General features: G+C 52.1%; 1 protein-coding gene across 1 annotated transcript in view; it reads left to right on the top strand.

Moving 5' to 3' along the window:
- FRY (furry homolog (Drosophila)) overlaps positions 1 to 2,070 on the top strand; it is a 257,892-nt gene extending 255,822 nt beyond the window's left edge. Inside the window, exons 60-61 of the mRNA XM_006879581.1 lie at positions 73 to 275; positions 1,812 to 2,070. Of these exons, the coding sequence (XP_006879643.1) occupies positions 73 to 275; positions 1,812 to 2,070 (462 nt within the window). The remainder of the gene's footprint in view (positions 1 to 72; positions 276 to 1,811) is intronic.
- The last annotated feature ends 13,562 nt before the right edge of the window (positions 2,071 to 15,632 follow it).

Consider the following 15,632-nt stretch of genomic DNA (forward strand, 5'->3'; position numbering starts at 1 on the left):
GAAGTGTCCTGTTGCCCCAGGGCCAGGACGTCCATCCCACCCCTGTCACCCTGTCCTCTCTGTCCTTGGCAGCTGCTCAACATGTCCTGGGAGCTGAGCGAGCTCAAGCGGAACCTGAAGGAGACCACAGCAGCCATCGCCACGGACCCCCCGTACGTGGAGGGCGCCTGGGCAGAGCCCACCTTCACGTCCACCGAGGCGGCCATCCAGTCCATGCTGGAGTGTCTGAAGAACAACGAGCTGGGCCGAGCTCTGCGGCACATCAGGGAGTGCAGGTGACCCGGGGGCACGGGACTCAGGGTGGTTAACGCTCAGCTGCTGACCCAGCCTGCGGGGAAAGGCCGGTGGGGGGGGTGTCTGCTCTGTACAGAAGGGCCTGGAGACCCCTTTGGACAGCTCTGCTCGGTCACACGGGGCCACTGTGAGCCAGAAGCAGCTCGACAGCAGTGAGGTTTGTTGTATGGCCTCGTGGCAAGGAGCTGTGCTGCAATTGCAAAGGCACACGGTTCGAGGCCACCAGCTGCTCCCCGGGAGGACGGGCAGTCTCCTCCCATGGGATTAACTGCCTCTGAAAACCCGCAGGAGGGTCAGCTATGGGAGTTCTGACTCTACGGTACACAGCAACAACAATATTATAAGGAACTCTGGTAGCATGGTGATTAAGCTACTAGCCAAATGGTTGTTGTTCAAAACCACCCAGCTGCTCCCACGGCAAGTGGCCTGGTGGTCAGCTCCTGCAGACAGCTCAGGCCAGGAGGAAGGGGGGACAGCCCTGCCCCGTCACGAGGGGTCGCTGCACGTCAGAACCGACAGGCCATAACAAGTTTGGGCTCCGCTTTTCCATTTAGCACTCTCTCTGGGAGCTCTGCTGGCCCACTGGTTAGAGGTCATGCTAGTGAACCAAAGGCAGCAGTTCAAATCCACCTGCCGGCAGTTCGAATCCGCCAGCTGCTCCTCAGGAGAAGGACGGGCAGTCTTCCTTGGGAGTCACTGCCTGGAAATCTGCTGGCGGGTCAGCCACAGCTTGACTCCAGGTCCTGGCACACGAGGACACTTCCGTGGGGGGTTACATGTGGTATGAGTTACCTCAGTGACCCGGCACCCCCGCCACGGAGCAAGTTCTGACTCACCATGGCCCTGCAGGACCGATAGCTGCCCAGGGGACCCCAAAGCTGGTGTCTGTATAGAAGGGACTCCCTCACCTGGCTGTTGGTCAGCCCCCCCCCGCCTGTTGGTCGGCAGCCACCTGCACTTAACAGCTGCACCACCAGGACCTCATCACTCTGAAAAGAGAAGCGCTGTTCCTGCGCTACCGAGGCCCCTTGGTGCCCACCCTTAGGAGTCAGCAGGGACCCCAGCGCCCACCCTCAAGGGTCAGCGAGGCCCCTTGGTGCCCACCCCCAGCAGTCAGCGAGGCCCCTTGGCACCCACCCTTGGGGGTCAGTGGGAACCCCTGGCACCCACCCTTGGGGGTCAGCAGGGACCCCAGCGCCCACCCTCAAGGGTCAGCGAGGCCCCTTGGTGCCCACCCCCAGCGGTCAGCGAGGCCCCTTGGTGCCCACCCTCGGGGGTCAGTGGGAACCCCTGCCACCCACCCTTGGGAGTCAGCAGGGACCCCTGAAGCCCACCCTTCGGGGTCAGTGGGGAGCCCTGGTGCCCACCCTCACCCTCGGGAGTCAGCGGTGACCCCTGGTGCCCACCCTCAGGGGTCAGTGGGGACCCTCGGGGCCAGCGGCTGCTAAACCACTCTCGCCTTTCACTTTCCTTCTCTTTTTTCTCTCCTTTCTTCTCTCTCCCCCTCTCGCCCACAGGAGTCTGTGGCCCAATGACATCTTCGGCAGCAGCTCCGACGACGAGGTGCAGACCCTCCTGAACATCTACTTCCGACACCAGACCCTGGGCCAGACGGGGACCTACGCGCTGGTGGGCTCGGACCGCAGCCTGGCGGAGATCTGCACCAAGCTGATGGAGCTCAACACGGAGATCCGGGACATGATCCGCCGGGCCCAGAGCTACCGCGTCCTCACGGCCTCCCTCCCAGGCTCCAGTGTGTCCGGCACGAGTCTCTGACAGTAGCCCCCCGGCCCCCGGGGGCTCCAGGCTGGGCGTGCTGCCATGCCGGGGTGACAGCCCCCGGTGTCTTCTCGCTCCTCGGCAGGCTGGGCCGCAGTGTCCTCCCTGTCGGGCCCTGCAGGGCCTGGTGTGGGGATGACAGCCCAACCCCCACTGTGTAGCAATACTCCGAACCGAGGGCAGTGGAGAACCTTCTAGAATGGACTCGGCTCCGCCCGCTCATCCGGTGGCCATTTCCTGGGCAGAACTGCATCTCACTCCCCAAGAAGCAGCGACTCCCGTTGCATACCAAAGCCGGTGACACTGAACTTTCTAGAAACCGTTTGAGACTGGCAGAAGTGCAATGTTTTCTCCATGGAGGAAAAAGCAAACAAAAATATTTTCTATTATGAAACTTGTACATTCTTTGCCTCCCTTCCCCACACCCCGCTCATTTTCTCCTTTTTCTTGGTGGGCTGAGAAAGGGGCAGGCAAGATGAAGCTGGCCATGGCAGAATGAAAGGCCAGAGGGCGCAAGCTGACAGCCTGTGTGCAAGGGACAGTGGTGGCTGAGACCTCCCACACACGCCCCGGGGGACCATTGCAGGATCCACTGTGTGTGAAGGACACGGCCCTCGGGGGACCAGCGCCAGATCCACTGTGTGGGAAGGACAGTGGTGACTGAGGCCACCCGCACACGCCCCTCGGGGGACCAGCACCAGATCCACACGAACTCCTTCGGTCGCTGGGCTACTGTTCCAGAAGCTCTGGAACTCTCCGTCGGAGTCTGTTCTTGGGACAGGAGCACCAAAGAAGAATCCAGATGGACCTCTTCATTTCCTTCCTTTTTTAATATATCTTGGCTGCTTTTTCTAGAAAGTTGCTTTTATGAGCCTATTTATACTCTACGAGGAGGAGTGTGAATTTTAACCAGCTCTGCCATTTTGTAGACAAACCCGGAAGGCTTCACATTACGATGTCCATGTCTGCTGACCATGCCCTGCCTTGCATTTTAATGTAGCCACTTAGGTAGCCACATTATCACCATAAAGGTAACCAAGAAAAAGAACAAACTCAATTCCAAATTGTCACTTTGTCCCTTGCAAAGGCCCTGTTGTATCTGTGATGTGTGTATGTGAAAGCCGTGTGCGACCCACTCCTTCGGCCAAAGGCTGCCCCATGTTGGATGTGTGCATGGGAACACGGCCACAAGCATATTCAGACTGTATCTCGCTAACTTATTCACTCTGTAAATACATTGAACGTTTTTGTGTTGTAATTTCAGGTGATAATCTATTCAGAACTCCTTTAGACTAAGAAAAAGTGTCATAATATATAATATATTGACCATGGATGTCATTTCTGGTTCTTGAAGAGTTTTGTTTCAACACAAACGAGTGGGTGGGCATGGCTTGCTGGGGGTGACAACCCCAAGGGGTGCTGTTTGGATGTACTTTGGGATCATGTGGCTTCACGGCCCGGTGGCCATGGGGAATGGGTGGTGGTGACGTGGTTGGATACCATTGGGTGGATTCTGATTGCTAATAATCTCACGTCGCTGAATAGAAATGCCTTTTATATAAGGGTTCAAAGGTCTCCCATTTTCATGGGACCAGATTGCCAGGTGTTTCTGTCATAGATCCTCTTGGTGTGTTTGAACCATTGACCTTTCAGTTAGCAGCCAAGCACTAGCCATTGCATCCCTGAAGCCCCGTAGTCACAAGGCAGTGTTGTCATCACCAGATGGTTTTGGTTCAGTTCCAGCTCATCCACACCCCCCTAAAGGGCTCTGGGGATGCACAGTAACGCAGCGTGCTGCCAAGCCCAAGGTGTGTGGTTTGAGTCCACCAGCTGCTCCGCAGGAGAAGGCTGGGCAGTTCCCTGCCATGTGACTTACATCGTCTGCAAACCCGCTGTGGAGAGCCAGCCGTGTCGGTTCTGACCCAATGGGCCTCAGCAACAGAAAGCACGCGGCCCAGCCCTGCCCCTCAGTCACTCCGTGTGTGAGTTACGGGGCATCATGGGGGCACCTCAGATTCTTCATCTAAGAAGAAGCTTGTTTGTGTGGAGGTTTCCCTGCTCTCACTCCCTCTGAATAAATGGGGTCAGAAGACAGGTAGAAGGAGGGCCCTGCCCAAGAGGGGCTGACCCCGTGGGTCCCGGGGACACAGAGGGTGTGCTGCTCCCAACCTGTTGCCATCTATGCTCCATGACATCAGGGCCAGACCTGCTTGTGCCAGCCTCCCGTCCACGCCCGCCCGTGCCAGCCTCCCATCCACGCCTGCCCGTCCACGCTCACCCGTGCCAACCTCCCGTCCACGCCTGCCCGTGCCAACCTCCCGTCCACGCCTGCCCGTGCCAGCCCCTTGTGCCGAGTGGAGCACCCATGGTTCCCTGGGCTGGAATCCGCCGGGGCAGCAAATCCCCAGGTCTTTGTCCTGCGGCCATCAGGTGAGTGCAAAGGGCCAGCCTTTCCCTTAGCAGCCAAGCACTGACCATGGAGCCGCTTGGACTCCTTACCTCTCCATTGTCGTTGGGCACTCTGGGGCATTTTGACAGTTACCTCACTTAGAGGAGCGGACTGTCCTCTGTACCACCAAAGGTCCCCCTTTAGCCCCTAAGACAGACAGACAACCCTCTTGTCAATGAGTCATTTCCAGCTGATAGCAGCCCTATGTTGACAGAGCAGTGCTGTCCCGCAGGTGGGACCCATAGACAGGCATCCCTACAGAACAAGGTAGAGGCCCAGCGCTTCTGCCAGGGCTGCCGGTGGAGTCAAACCACCAACCTTTCAGTGACAGCTGAGTGCTTACCCAGTGCACCAGGGCTTGTGAGGAAGCCAGTGACTGGAGGGAAATGAGGGGTTAAGTATCCAGGAGGGGGGTGACCCCTGGGGGACTTGGGCTTTCCTGAGATGAGGGGTCGGCAGATTTAAGGGAGCAGAGAGGAGATGCTTTCATTGAAAGGCTCCCACTGACTGCTGTGTGTTGTCAGATGCCACTGAAGTCAAGTTCAGCTCACAGGGACACTCTGAACAACGGATCAAAGCCCTGTCCTATCCTGTACCGTCCTCATCGTCACTGACACACTCATGCCCATTGCTGATGTCACCGTGTCAGTCCGTCTCACTGGGGTCCTCCTCTCCTTCACTGACCCTCCATCTTTCGAGCATAATGTCCCTTTTGAAGAAATAGCCCCACCTAGCTACACGTCCCAAATAGAAAAGATGAAGCTTCAGCATCTTGGCCTCCAAAGTGCAGTCTGCCTACATTTTTTTCCCAAACATATCTGTTTGTTCTTTTGGCAGTCCACGGAAAACTCAGTACTGTTCTCCAGCACAAAGGTGACATCAGGATTGAAGGATGACTCATAACAATCTGCATTATACAGGTGACACGACTTTGCTTGCTGAAAGTGAAGAGGATGTGAAATGCTTGCTGCAGAAGAGCAAGCACTGCAGCCTTCAATAAGGATTACATCTCAACATCAAGAAAGCAAAGGTCCTCACCACAGGACCGACCTTATGACGGATGCAAAAAGGATTGAAGCTGCTAATGATTTCAACTTGCTTGGCTCAACAATCAACACTGTTGGCACTAGCAGTCAGGAAATCAGGAGACGTGTTACATCGGGCAAGTCTGCTGTCAGGGACCTCTCTAAAATGCTAAGGAGCAATGGTAATAGTTTGAAGACTAAGGTGCACCTGATTCAAGCCCCAATCCTCTCAATTGCCTGCTACACATCAGAGAGATAGACAATGAACAAGGATGACAGAAGAAACATTGATGTCTAATACTGAAAAAATGTATATACACTCACTATGAGATATGTAGCTCATAAAAATACATATAAATATACAATATATTTTAATATATAATAAATATATATATATACACACACACACTCAATGTTTTATGTCCATATATATAAATAAAAACACTGGAAACAATGAGAATCCTAGAACACTTAATTGCGTTCATGCAATACTTACACCTGCACCAAGAGGCTATTGTGGAACAGAGCACAAGAACACGACATGGTTTAAAATTTTAAAAGGTGTGCATCAGGGCTGTATCATTTTCCCTTACCTATTTAATCTGTATATTGAGCAAATCATTTGGGAAGGTGGACTCTGTGCAGAAGAATGCGGCCTCAGGATTGGAGGGAGACTCATCAACAGCCTGCGTTATCAAGTTAACACAGTGTTGCTGAAAATGAGGGCATGACGCCTCTGCTGAAGATCAGAGAATACAGTCTTGCAACTCAATGTCAAGACAACGAAAATTCTCACCACTGGACCAACAGGCAACATCTTTGATCTTTTGTTTTCCTCCCTCAAGCCTGCATCTCTTTTGTAACAACAACAATAAATCCCACTGCCACTGAGTCCTAGCAGCACTCCCGAGGCTGTCCATCTTTCCCTGAGGATTCAGCACCCAAACACGCACTGTCAGAGGGGTGAGGAGGAGGGAGGGAACTTGGATTACATTTAAAAACATAGGCTCTAGACTAAGAACTCAAATGTTGAGAGTTATCCATTTAAAATGGCATCATCGTCCTCACACGAGCAGTTTGTCTCTGAGACTAGAGAGAGGAACAGCTTATATGGAGATTTATGCCCTTCACATTGCATTTTTAGTGCTAGATATTTGCAACACTGAACTGGCTATAAAAAGAGACAGAAAAGCAAATTATCCTTGTAAGTGGATAGGAAGTTAAAGCCTGTATAAAGTTACTACATTCAGCTAATAAAACTACACTTCTACTTATGTTGAATTTCACATGAAAAATTTATTTTTTTAATTTTTAAAATTTAAGTAATTTTTTTTTAAACTTTATACTGGTTTACTTACAAAGTCTGTATACATTGTTTTTCATACTGGATCTTTCCCATTAAAGTTTTTATCTTTTTATTATAAGCATATCCCAAAACATATTTGTATATTAATTCAACACAATAATAAAATTCTAAATAATAACATTTTAAAAAATAAATACAAGCTGGGAAAAAGGAGAAAATGCAACAATGAATTGTTGTTGTTAAGTGCCGTCGAGTCGTAGACAACTCATACCGACCCTATGAATGAAAGACCTGAGCACTTGTATAACTTTCATCCTTTCTCTAGGTTCACAGGGTTTCCAGAGGCAAGCTATTATAAAAGTGGATGTCACTCCTGCTTCCAAGCTTGTTTTAATCGAGGAGCCCCACCCGACACTGTCCACCATGAGTGACCATTAATGCATCTGACACATCAGTGTCACAGTGTTCAGCTTCACAGCCACCACGAGTTACCTCTGTACAGCAAGTGGACACACCAGGGCTATACGACCTGGAAGAAAATAAATTAATACAGGTTGTGTGAGGTTGACCCTGCTGAGACAAGTTTGACAAGCCCTGAGCCAAAACCGAAAACCAACCCACTGCTTTTAAGTCAGTTACAACTCTCCGCGGCCCCGCAGGGCAGCACACAATTGCCTCGTGGAGGGATGAAGATTTCCAGCAACAGACTGCCTCATCATTCTCCCACAGTGCAGTAGGTGTGTTTGAACAACCGACCTCTCAGTAAGCAGATTCATGCCTAACTACTGCCCTATCGGGGCTCCTAAACCAGAGTAAGTCCCCAAGTTGGCATTTTAGTACCTTCTGAAGGACCCTAAACTAGAGGGGACATGGTAGGTAGGAAGGTCTGCTCTCTAAACCACACCTTTAGTCCTTTTCTGTGGGGACTGCTCACTCCAAACCTGCCCCTGGTTTTTGTCTTGGTTGTTACTTTGTTTTGTATCTGCCTCTGGGTTTTGTCCTGCTTGGTTATTTCATGCTGGTTGGTACTTTATTTCCTTCTGGAGGGCATAGGGAGCCAGCAGCTGGAACTGACACAATCCATTCCTCATCTGTTTCCTGACAGATGTTTCCTCTTCTGTCATCATCTCCTTCGGCAGCAGCTCTTAACAGCAACCCCTGCCCTAATGCTAAACTTCCAGTTCCAAGAATTTAAGCCACCTGTCACAAGGGTCTCAAAATCCTACAAATGAGCTGGGAGGAGGCAGAGAAATCTCCTGATCCCCTCTGCTGTTTCTAATGCTTCTCTCCTGATTCCTGTTTCAAGATGTCCAGAGACATTGAGATCCCCATTGCTAGTGCAGACAGGAAATGAAGATTTAAGCAGTTACTGAGAAAGATCAAAGTCTCTAGCCTCCCATATCAATCACACTCAACATCAAGAAACCAAAAATGCACCAACAAGCAACCCCCTGGAAAAGAAAGAAAAGGTTGAAGTTGCCAAGGATTTTGTTCTACTTGGATGTACAATCAGTGCCTATGGGAACAGCCATCAACCAATCACATGACAACTGCAATGGGCCAATCAGCTGCCGAAGACCACTTTAAAGTCCTAAAGAGCAAGGCTTTCACTTTAAACACCGAGGTGCACTGGCCCAAGTAATGGCATTTTCATACATGCGTAGAAGTTGGACAATGAATAAGGAAGATGGAAGAACTGATGCCTTTTATTGTGTTGTTGTGAAGAGTACTGAGGAGACCGTGGACCGTCTGAAGAGCTCGCAAATCTGTGGAATCTGAGGAAGTGCAACCAAGGTGCTCCTCAGAGGAGAGGATGGTGAGACTTCATCTCGGAGTTGGACACGCTCTCAGGAGAAGCCAACGACTGGGGAAAGGGCATCCTGCTCGGAAAGGTGGCGAGACTGTGAGGTGGGCTGGCACCAGCCTTCAGCAATGGGCTTACTATACGCAGGGGAATGGTGAGAAGGGCGGGGCCAGGCAGGGTTGGTTCCTTGTGAGTTGGGACGTGAAGTGACCTAACATTAGGCCAGCGCCCTCCTGACTCAGCCCCTCAGGGCTGACCTGTGGCTAGACTCACTGGGGAACTTGTAACAAGTTCCAAGGCCTTTGTCCAGCCCATCGGCCTAATACAGGCTGACCTCGGTGATACTGTGGGTCCCAGCCAGACCACAATAGGGCAAATATCACAACAAAGCACATCTCAGGCATTCTTTTTTTTCTTCATTTCCCAGTGTTAGTGTTACGTTTACCTTACACTGTGGTCTGCTGAGTGCAATAACTTTAAGAAAAAAATTCAAAAATAGTGACCAAAATGTTGAGAAAAGGAGAGCACGTGCTGTGAGAAAACGCCACGGTCTCCCTCACACACACTGACACAATCGTGGGTTTGTTTTATTAAAAACACCATTATCCGTGATGTGCAGTACAGGGGAGGCACCGTGGAACAAGTGTGCCTAGATCATGTTTCTATTTACGCCCATCACCTGGACTCCATGTGTGGTTCTTAACAGCTGGTGGGCGGCCACCCAAGACACAGCTCTTTCGACCCAGAGCAACAGAGGAAGGAGGACACCCAAGAATCCGAGCCGGACACGGACTGTAGGTCCCCAGCAAGGCCCCAGAAGCACTGGAGGGCCCCTGGCTAACTGCTCCGAGTGGTTCATCCACAAGCTCCATTCTTGCTTGTTGTCCAGTCCTGGGCACCCTCAGAGCCATTGTTGTGTTTGACTCCATTGTCCATCCATCTTACTGAGGCTCCTGCTCTCTCCCACGGACCCCCCACTTGACAAGCATGATGTCCTTCCCCAGGGACAGTTCTCTCCGATAACATGCTCAAAGTACAACGCAGAGGCTCACCACTCTCAACTCTGATGAGTGCTCTGACGAGATTTCTTCCAAGACAGATCAACTCTTTTTTTATGGCAATCCATGGTCTTCAGCACACTTCCCCAACATTAAATTATAGCTACCCCTGATGTCCTATTGTTCATATGGTTTGCACAGGTTTATTGTTTCATAAGTGGGTGGCCAATCCTCTCTCATGTTGTTGCTGTTGTTATGTCACCAAGTCGGGTATGACTGTGACCCTGTGAACAGATCTGAACCGTCCTGTGCCAGCCTCACCATCTGACACACTTTACCCACTGATGCAGTTACTGAGTCACTCCACCTGGTTGAGGATCTTCCTTCAGGATCCCGCCACCGTCCCAAGCATAATGTCTCTTCCCAAGGAACAACCTCTCCTAGCAACATGTCCAAAGTGTGTGGGCTAAGCTTCATCATCTTTGCCTGCAAGGAGCACTCTGGCTGCACCTTCCCCAAGACAGATGTTTGGTCTTTTGGCAATCCATGGGGTACTCGACACTCTTCTCCAGCATCACAGCTGGAAGGCATCAGCTCTCTGATGGATGTCAAGTGACTGAAATAACTCGATGGTTTAAAATTAAGAAAGGAGTGTGTCAGGGTTGTATCCTTTCTCCATACCTATTCAATCTATATGCTGACCAGATTCTTTGAGAAGCTGGATTCTATGAAGAGTAATGTGGCTTCAAGATTGGAGGAAGACTCATCAATAACCCATGTTAAGCAGATGACACAGTCCTGCTTGCTGAAACTGAGGACTTGAAGTGCTTGCTGCACAAGATCCAACACTGCAGCCTTCAATATGGAATGCATCTCAGTGCCAAGAAAACAAAAATCCTCGTGACTAGACAGGCAGCATCATGATAGATGGAGAAAAGACTGAAACTGTCAACAACCTCAGCTTCCTTTGCCCACAATCAGTGCACTTGGTCTCAGCAGTCAGATCAGGAGCTACGTTGCTCTGGGAAAGTCTGCAATCAGGGGCCTCTCCAAATTACTGAGAAGCAGTGATGTCAGTCTGAGGACAAAGTGTGCCTTAAGATTAAGGACATGATCTTTCAGTCACTTGCTTGGCGCCTGAGAAAGAGAATCTTCCTTTTTAGTTTATCTTCATCAGGAAGCTGTGCTGAAACCTGTCCATAGGTGACCGTTCTGGCATTTGGTACATGGTGGCCCAGCCGTTAGTATCACAGCACCCACAAGTTACTCTAGTTTAACAAAGTGACCAACAAGTGCTGTACTAATAAGAGTAAATGATAAATAAACAAGAGCATTTATACTTGAGCTATAACAACGTCAAAGTCAGTCCCTCAACACAGGCTGGTAGATAAGTGTGACATCTCTGACAGAAAACCAAAGACAAGCAGGCACTCTGGCCCCAGCTAAGACTTGTGCTGACACAGTAGGATGGGGCGCTGAGGGCTTTACCCTCCCGGTGGCTCCCAGAAGCCTTTCAGCTGGGATCCTGGTGGTTGGAATGTCGTGGGGAAAGTAAGTACCAGATAGCCATGGATGGCCAAGACAACAAACAGACGTTATCTTGCAAAAAGTGCAAGCAGAGTGCTCCTTGGAGGCAAGGATGGTAAAGCTTCATCTCACATACTTTCGGCATGTTGTTAGAAGGAGCCAGTCACCGGACATGAACACCATTCTTGGAAAAGTGGATGGACTGACAGAGTGACCGTGGCAATGCACTCAAGTGTGTCAGAGATTATGAGGATGGTACAGAATAGGACAGGGTTCAGATACATAGTTCAAAAGGTCGCTATGAGTTTTACTCAACAGTGCCTAGTAACAACAGTCAAAAGGAGGGGAAAATGTGAAACAGAATTTCAAATTCTTCTTGAAAACCAAGCTCACTGGATCCATTGAGGTCTGAAGGGGAATCAAAGTTCTGGAAACAGCTTTCAAGCTTTGTACCAAAGACATTCTATAAGTCCTCTTTAAAGTAAATAATTACCTCATTTAATGGACCAATTGGCAGCATCAGGATGGATGGTGAAGAGATTGAGACTGTTCAGTTTGCTTGCTTGCCACAGTCAACACTCTTGGCAACAGCAGCCAGGAAATTAAGACGTATTGCAATGAGCAAGTCTACTGTTAGGGAACTCTCCAAAATACTGAAGAGCAATGGTGTCTCTCTGGAGACTAAGGTGTGTCTGATACAGGCCATGGTCTTTGCAATCGTTATACGTCAGAGTTGGGCAAGGACTAGGGAGAATAGGAGAACTGATGCCTTTGAGCTGTGGTGCTGGAGAAGAGTATTGAGGATACCATGGACTGCTAAGAAAAAGAACAGGTTCACCCTGGAGAAGGTTAAACTGGGCAGCTCCTTGGAGGCAAGGATTCTGGGGCTCCGTCTAACATACTTTGGACATGTTGAGAGGAAAGACAGGTCCTTAGAGAGGGACATCATGCTTGGGAGGGTGGAGGGACAGCGCAGGAGGGGAAGACCCTCTATGAGGTAGATTAATTCAGTGACTGGGGTAATCGGGATGGGAGTGTCAGAGACAGTGTGACTGGCACAAGACAGAGTTTAGGGCTGTTGTACATAGGGTCACTATGAGTCGACCCGACGGAACATAACAACAACTACCACCCAACAAAACCAAAGTAGCCTACTAATTCTGACTCACAGAAACCTCATGTGACAGAACAGAATAGATTGTAGTCTTTAATATGGATTGAAGCTCAACATCAAGAAGACAAAAATTCTCACTGCTGGGTAAACTGACAGCACCATGATAGATGGGGAAGAAATTGAGGTTGTTAACAATTACAGCTTGCTCGGCTCCACCATCAATACTCTTCCCACAAGCAGTAAGGAACTTAAAAGATGAATTACATTGGGAATCTGCTGTTAATCAAGAGTTAATTCCTGGTTACAAGCTGAGGTTCTGAGCCTTCTTTGAAAGCTGCCCAACCTGGGCAGTTTTGCTCTGGTTTCCACAATCAGGAATTGTATCATAGACTAAGGTCAGTCAGCAGTAGGAGCTAGCAGTTGATGGCACAAATGAAGACTTGTACGCCAATGTTCACAGCAGCATTATTCAACATCACAAGAACAGGAAAACAGCCCTAATGTCCAACCACAAGTAAATGGATAGAGAAATTATGGTACATTCACATGATGGGATACTATGCAGCAGGTAGGAGCAATGATTTTGTAAATTACAACCTAACTTGGGAGGGACTGGAGAGCATTATTCTAAGTGAACTTGGTCCCATAAGGACAAATACATCATACAATCACTACTGTAGATAGTTATGAGGACCTAAGGGGAGTGAGGGTGGGAGCAGAGGGGTCAGGATGGGGGGGGAGTTAATTATAGGGACGCCCAAATTGATGGGTGGAGGGAGAGGTGCTAAAGGAAATGGGAAAGATCTGGTTTAAGTAAACCAGTCTAAGATTACAAAGGAGAGCTCATGAAAACTCACTGCCACTAAGCTGTTTCCAGAGTCACATTACCCCTTAGAGTTTGAAGGCTTTATTCCCAGGATGAGCCCCTAATCCACCTGCCCAGGGTTCCTGACGACCCTTGTCCACAGTGTGTCTTTTTAATGCAATCAGCAATTCCGTGTGTGACCATCCAGAATTATTTCCAAGTTTCTGGGTTTTCAAAATACGCTGTTGAACTGCAAGGGGCTCACAGCCGACTCTCCCGCTGTTCTGGGAGGCAGTAAATCACACGGGAGTGTGTAGTCCATGTTCTTCACAGAGGAGCTGGCTGGCCTTTGGGTTGGCGGCACATTTTACTGTAGTAGCAGCTTCAATGCCCAGCACTGGAGCAGCCGTTGGAAGGCCTGCTTCAGTCATTTTGACCAGTGTTGCTAAGGCTTATGCTCCCTCCCGCCCGTGCTGACCACACCCTGGACCTGCCCGGGGCCTGCACGCACACGCACACACACCCCACCCAGAAGTCAGGGGACACGGACACACACACACTGACCACACCCTGGGCCTGCACGCACACGCACACGCACCCCACCCAGAAGTCAGGGGACACGGACACACACACACTGACCACACCCTGGGCCTGCCCGGGGCCTGCACGCGCGCGCGCGCACACACACACACACACGTGTCAGGCAGAGGACTCCCGAGCGGGAGGGAACCTCGTGCAAGCCCCGGGCCCCATCTGTCGAGAAACGCAGTCTCTGCTTCCCTTCGGGGTCGGAATGGTCTGGACGACAGCTGACATTCTGGACCCGCGTAATAAAAGGCGTAGTAGGTGGATGCGAACCACGCGTCTCTCGGGCTGTTTCAGTCTCGCACTGTCGGCCGTAACATTTCCAGGAAACCACCGTGCTCCCCCAATTCCTACACCCTTTGTTCTCTTCCTTTTCCCACTTATGACGACAGCCCATCAGACACAGGTCCGCCGTGTGGGCTCCACGCACGATCTAGGCTGGTCCTTCTTGATGGGACAGATCCAGGTCTCTTTCCCGGTTTGGATACCCACGAAGCGGCGGGCCCGGGGCTGCTGTCGGTCACAGGAGCCGGGGCGAGGCGGGAAGAGCCCCGGGAAGTCGGCACCGGCAGCCCCGCCGCACGCCGGAACCCGCAGCACCGCAATCACGGCCACGGGCGGAGCGGCAGCCGGGGCGGGCTTCCGGGGCGGGCTTCCGGGGGCCCGCCCGATCTGCTTCCGGGTTACTGAGCGCCTGCTTCCGGGTTTCTGAGCCGCTGCGTCCGGGTCCCCACGGCGCCGCACTTCCGGGGGCGCGCTGCGTGCTGCGTCACGGCGTCGCGCGTCACGTGCCCCGGGAGCCGCTTTTGGCGCGAACGCTTGAATCGGCGGCGGAGGCGGAGCTGCCGGGAGCAGGGAGGGTCCTGGGCGTCTGCCCGTCCGCCGGCTGGCCGGAGCTGAGTCCCTGCAGCGGTCAGTGGCGGCGGGGCGGTGACAGCTCGGGGTCTCTGGGGTGCTGACCCCTGGCCGGGTGGGGGTGCTGACCCCTGCGAAGGGCAGACGGCCTTGTCCCCGCGCGGGGTGGGTGTCCCCGCGGACGGCGCCGAGGGCGGGGTGGACGACTGGCCCGGTGCGCGCGCGCTGTGTCCACCTCCTCCCGCCCCCCCGCTGACTGCGCGGGTCAGCGGGCCTTGACCGCCTGGCCCCGTGTTAACCGGGACCCCGCGCACCGGCAGCGGGGCAGGTGTGCGGGAGGAGCGGGGAGCTCGTCACCTGCCCTGGTGGCGCCGGGCTTAGGCGTTGCACTGCGAGCCCGAAAGGTCAGGGTGTGAGCCCAGCGGGGACCAGCGGCCGTCCTGTCCACGCGTGGCCGCCGTGCGGCAGAGTGGTCATCCATGGTGGCCACAGTTTAGTTCAGAATTTTCGAGAGCCCCCAGGCTGCCGTGGGTACGTGCTTGACTGCCAACCTGAAGGTGGGCGGTTTGAATCCCCTCCTGGGGAGAACACTTGGCGCTTTGCCTCCATCGGGAGCACAGCCTTGGGAACCTGCAGGAGCTGGACTCCACGTTGTGTGGTCACTGTGAGGTCGGGTGGCTTCAGACCCAGAGCCGACAAGTCAGAGCCAACCCAGCTCGTAGCTGACCCTGCAGTGGGTTCCAGGGCTCGGAGTCCCGGGGCGCCCGTCATCCTGCCGCAGCTGTCGGTGCATTTGAACCAGCAGGGAGGGTCAGCCTTGTGATAGAGCAGCTTTACAGACGGGGCAGAAGCGGCTTAAACTAGTTAGATCCTCTGCACCACTTGCACTTCTCCAGTGGCTGGTGGCCCCGTCCTGGGCAGGCAAGCCGGCTCACTGGAGATGGGCCTGCGTATCTGTTAGGGTAGGTGAGTGTAGCAGCACTTCTCATTCCTGAGTCACCTCCCAGGGCTGAATGCTTGTGTGAAGCCGCCTTCCGTCTTCTCTCTTCCAGAATTACTGAACAAGCGGTTGGAATAATACTGTACACAAA

Source organism: Elephantulus edwardii, unplaced genomic scaffold (assembly GCF_000299155.1).
Source record: "Elephantulus edwardii isolate Elephantulus edwardi_28Jun2011 unplaced genomic scaffold, EleEdw1.0 scaffold00004, whole genome shotgun sequence".
Taxonomy (NCBI): Eukaryota; Metazoa; Chordata; class Mammalia; order Macroscelidea; family Macroscelididae; genus Elephantulus; species Elephantulus edwardii.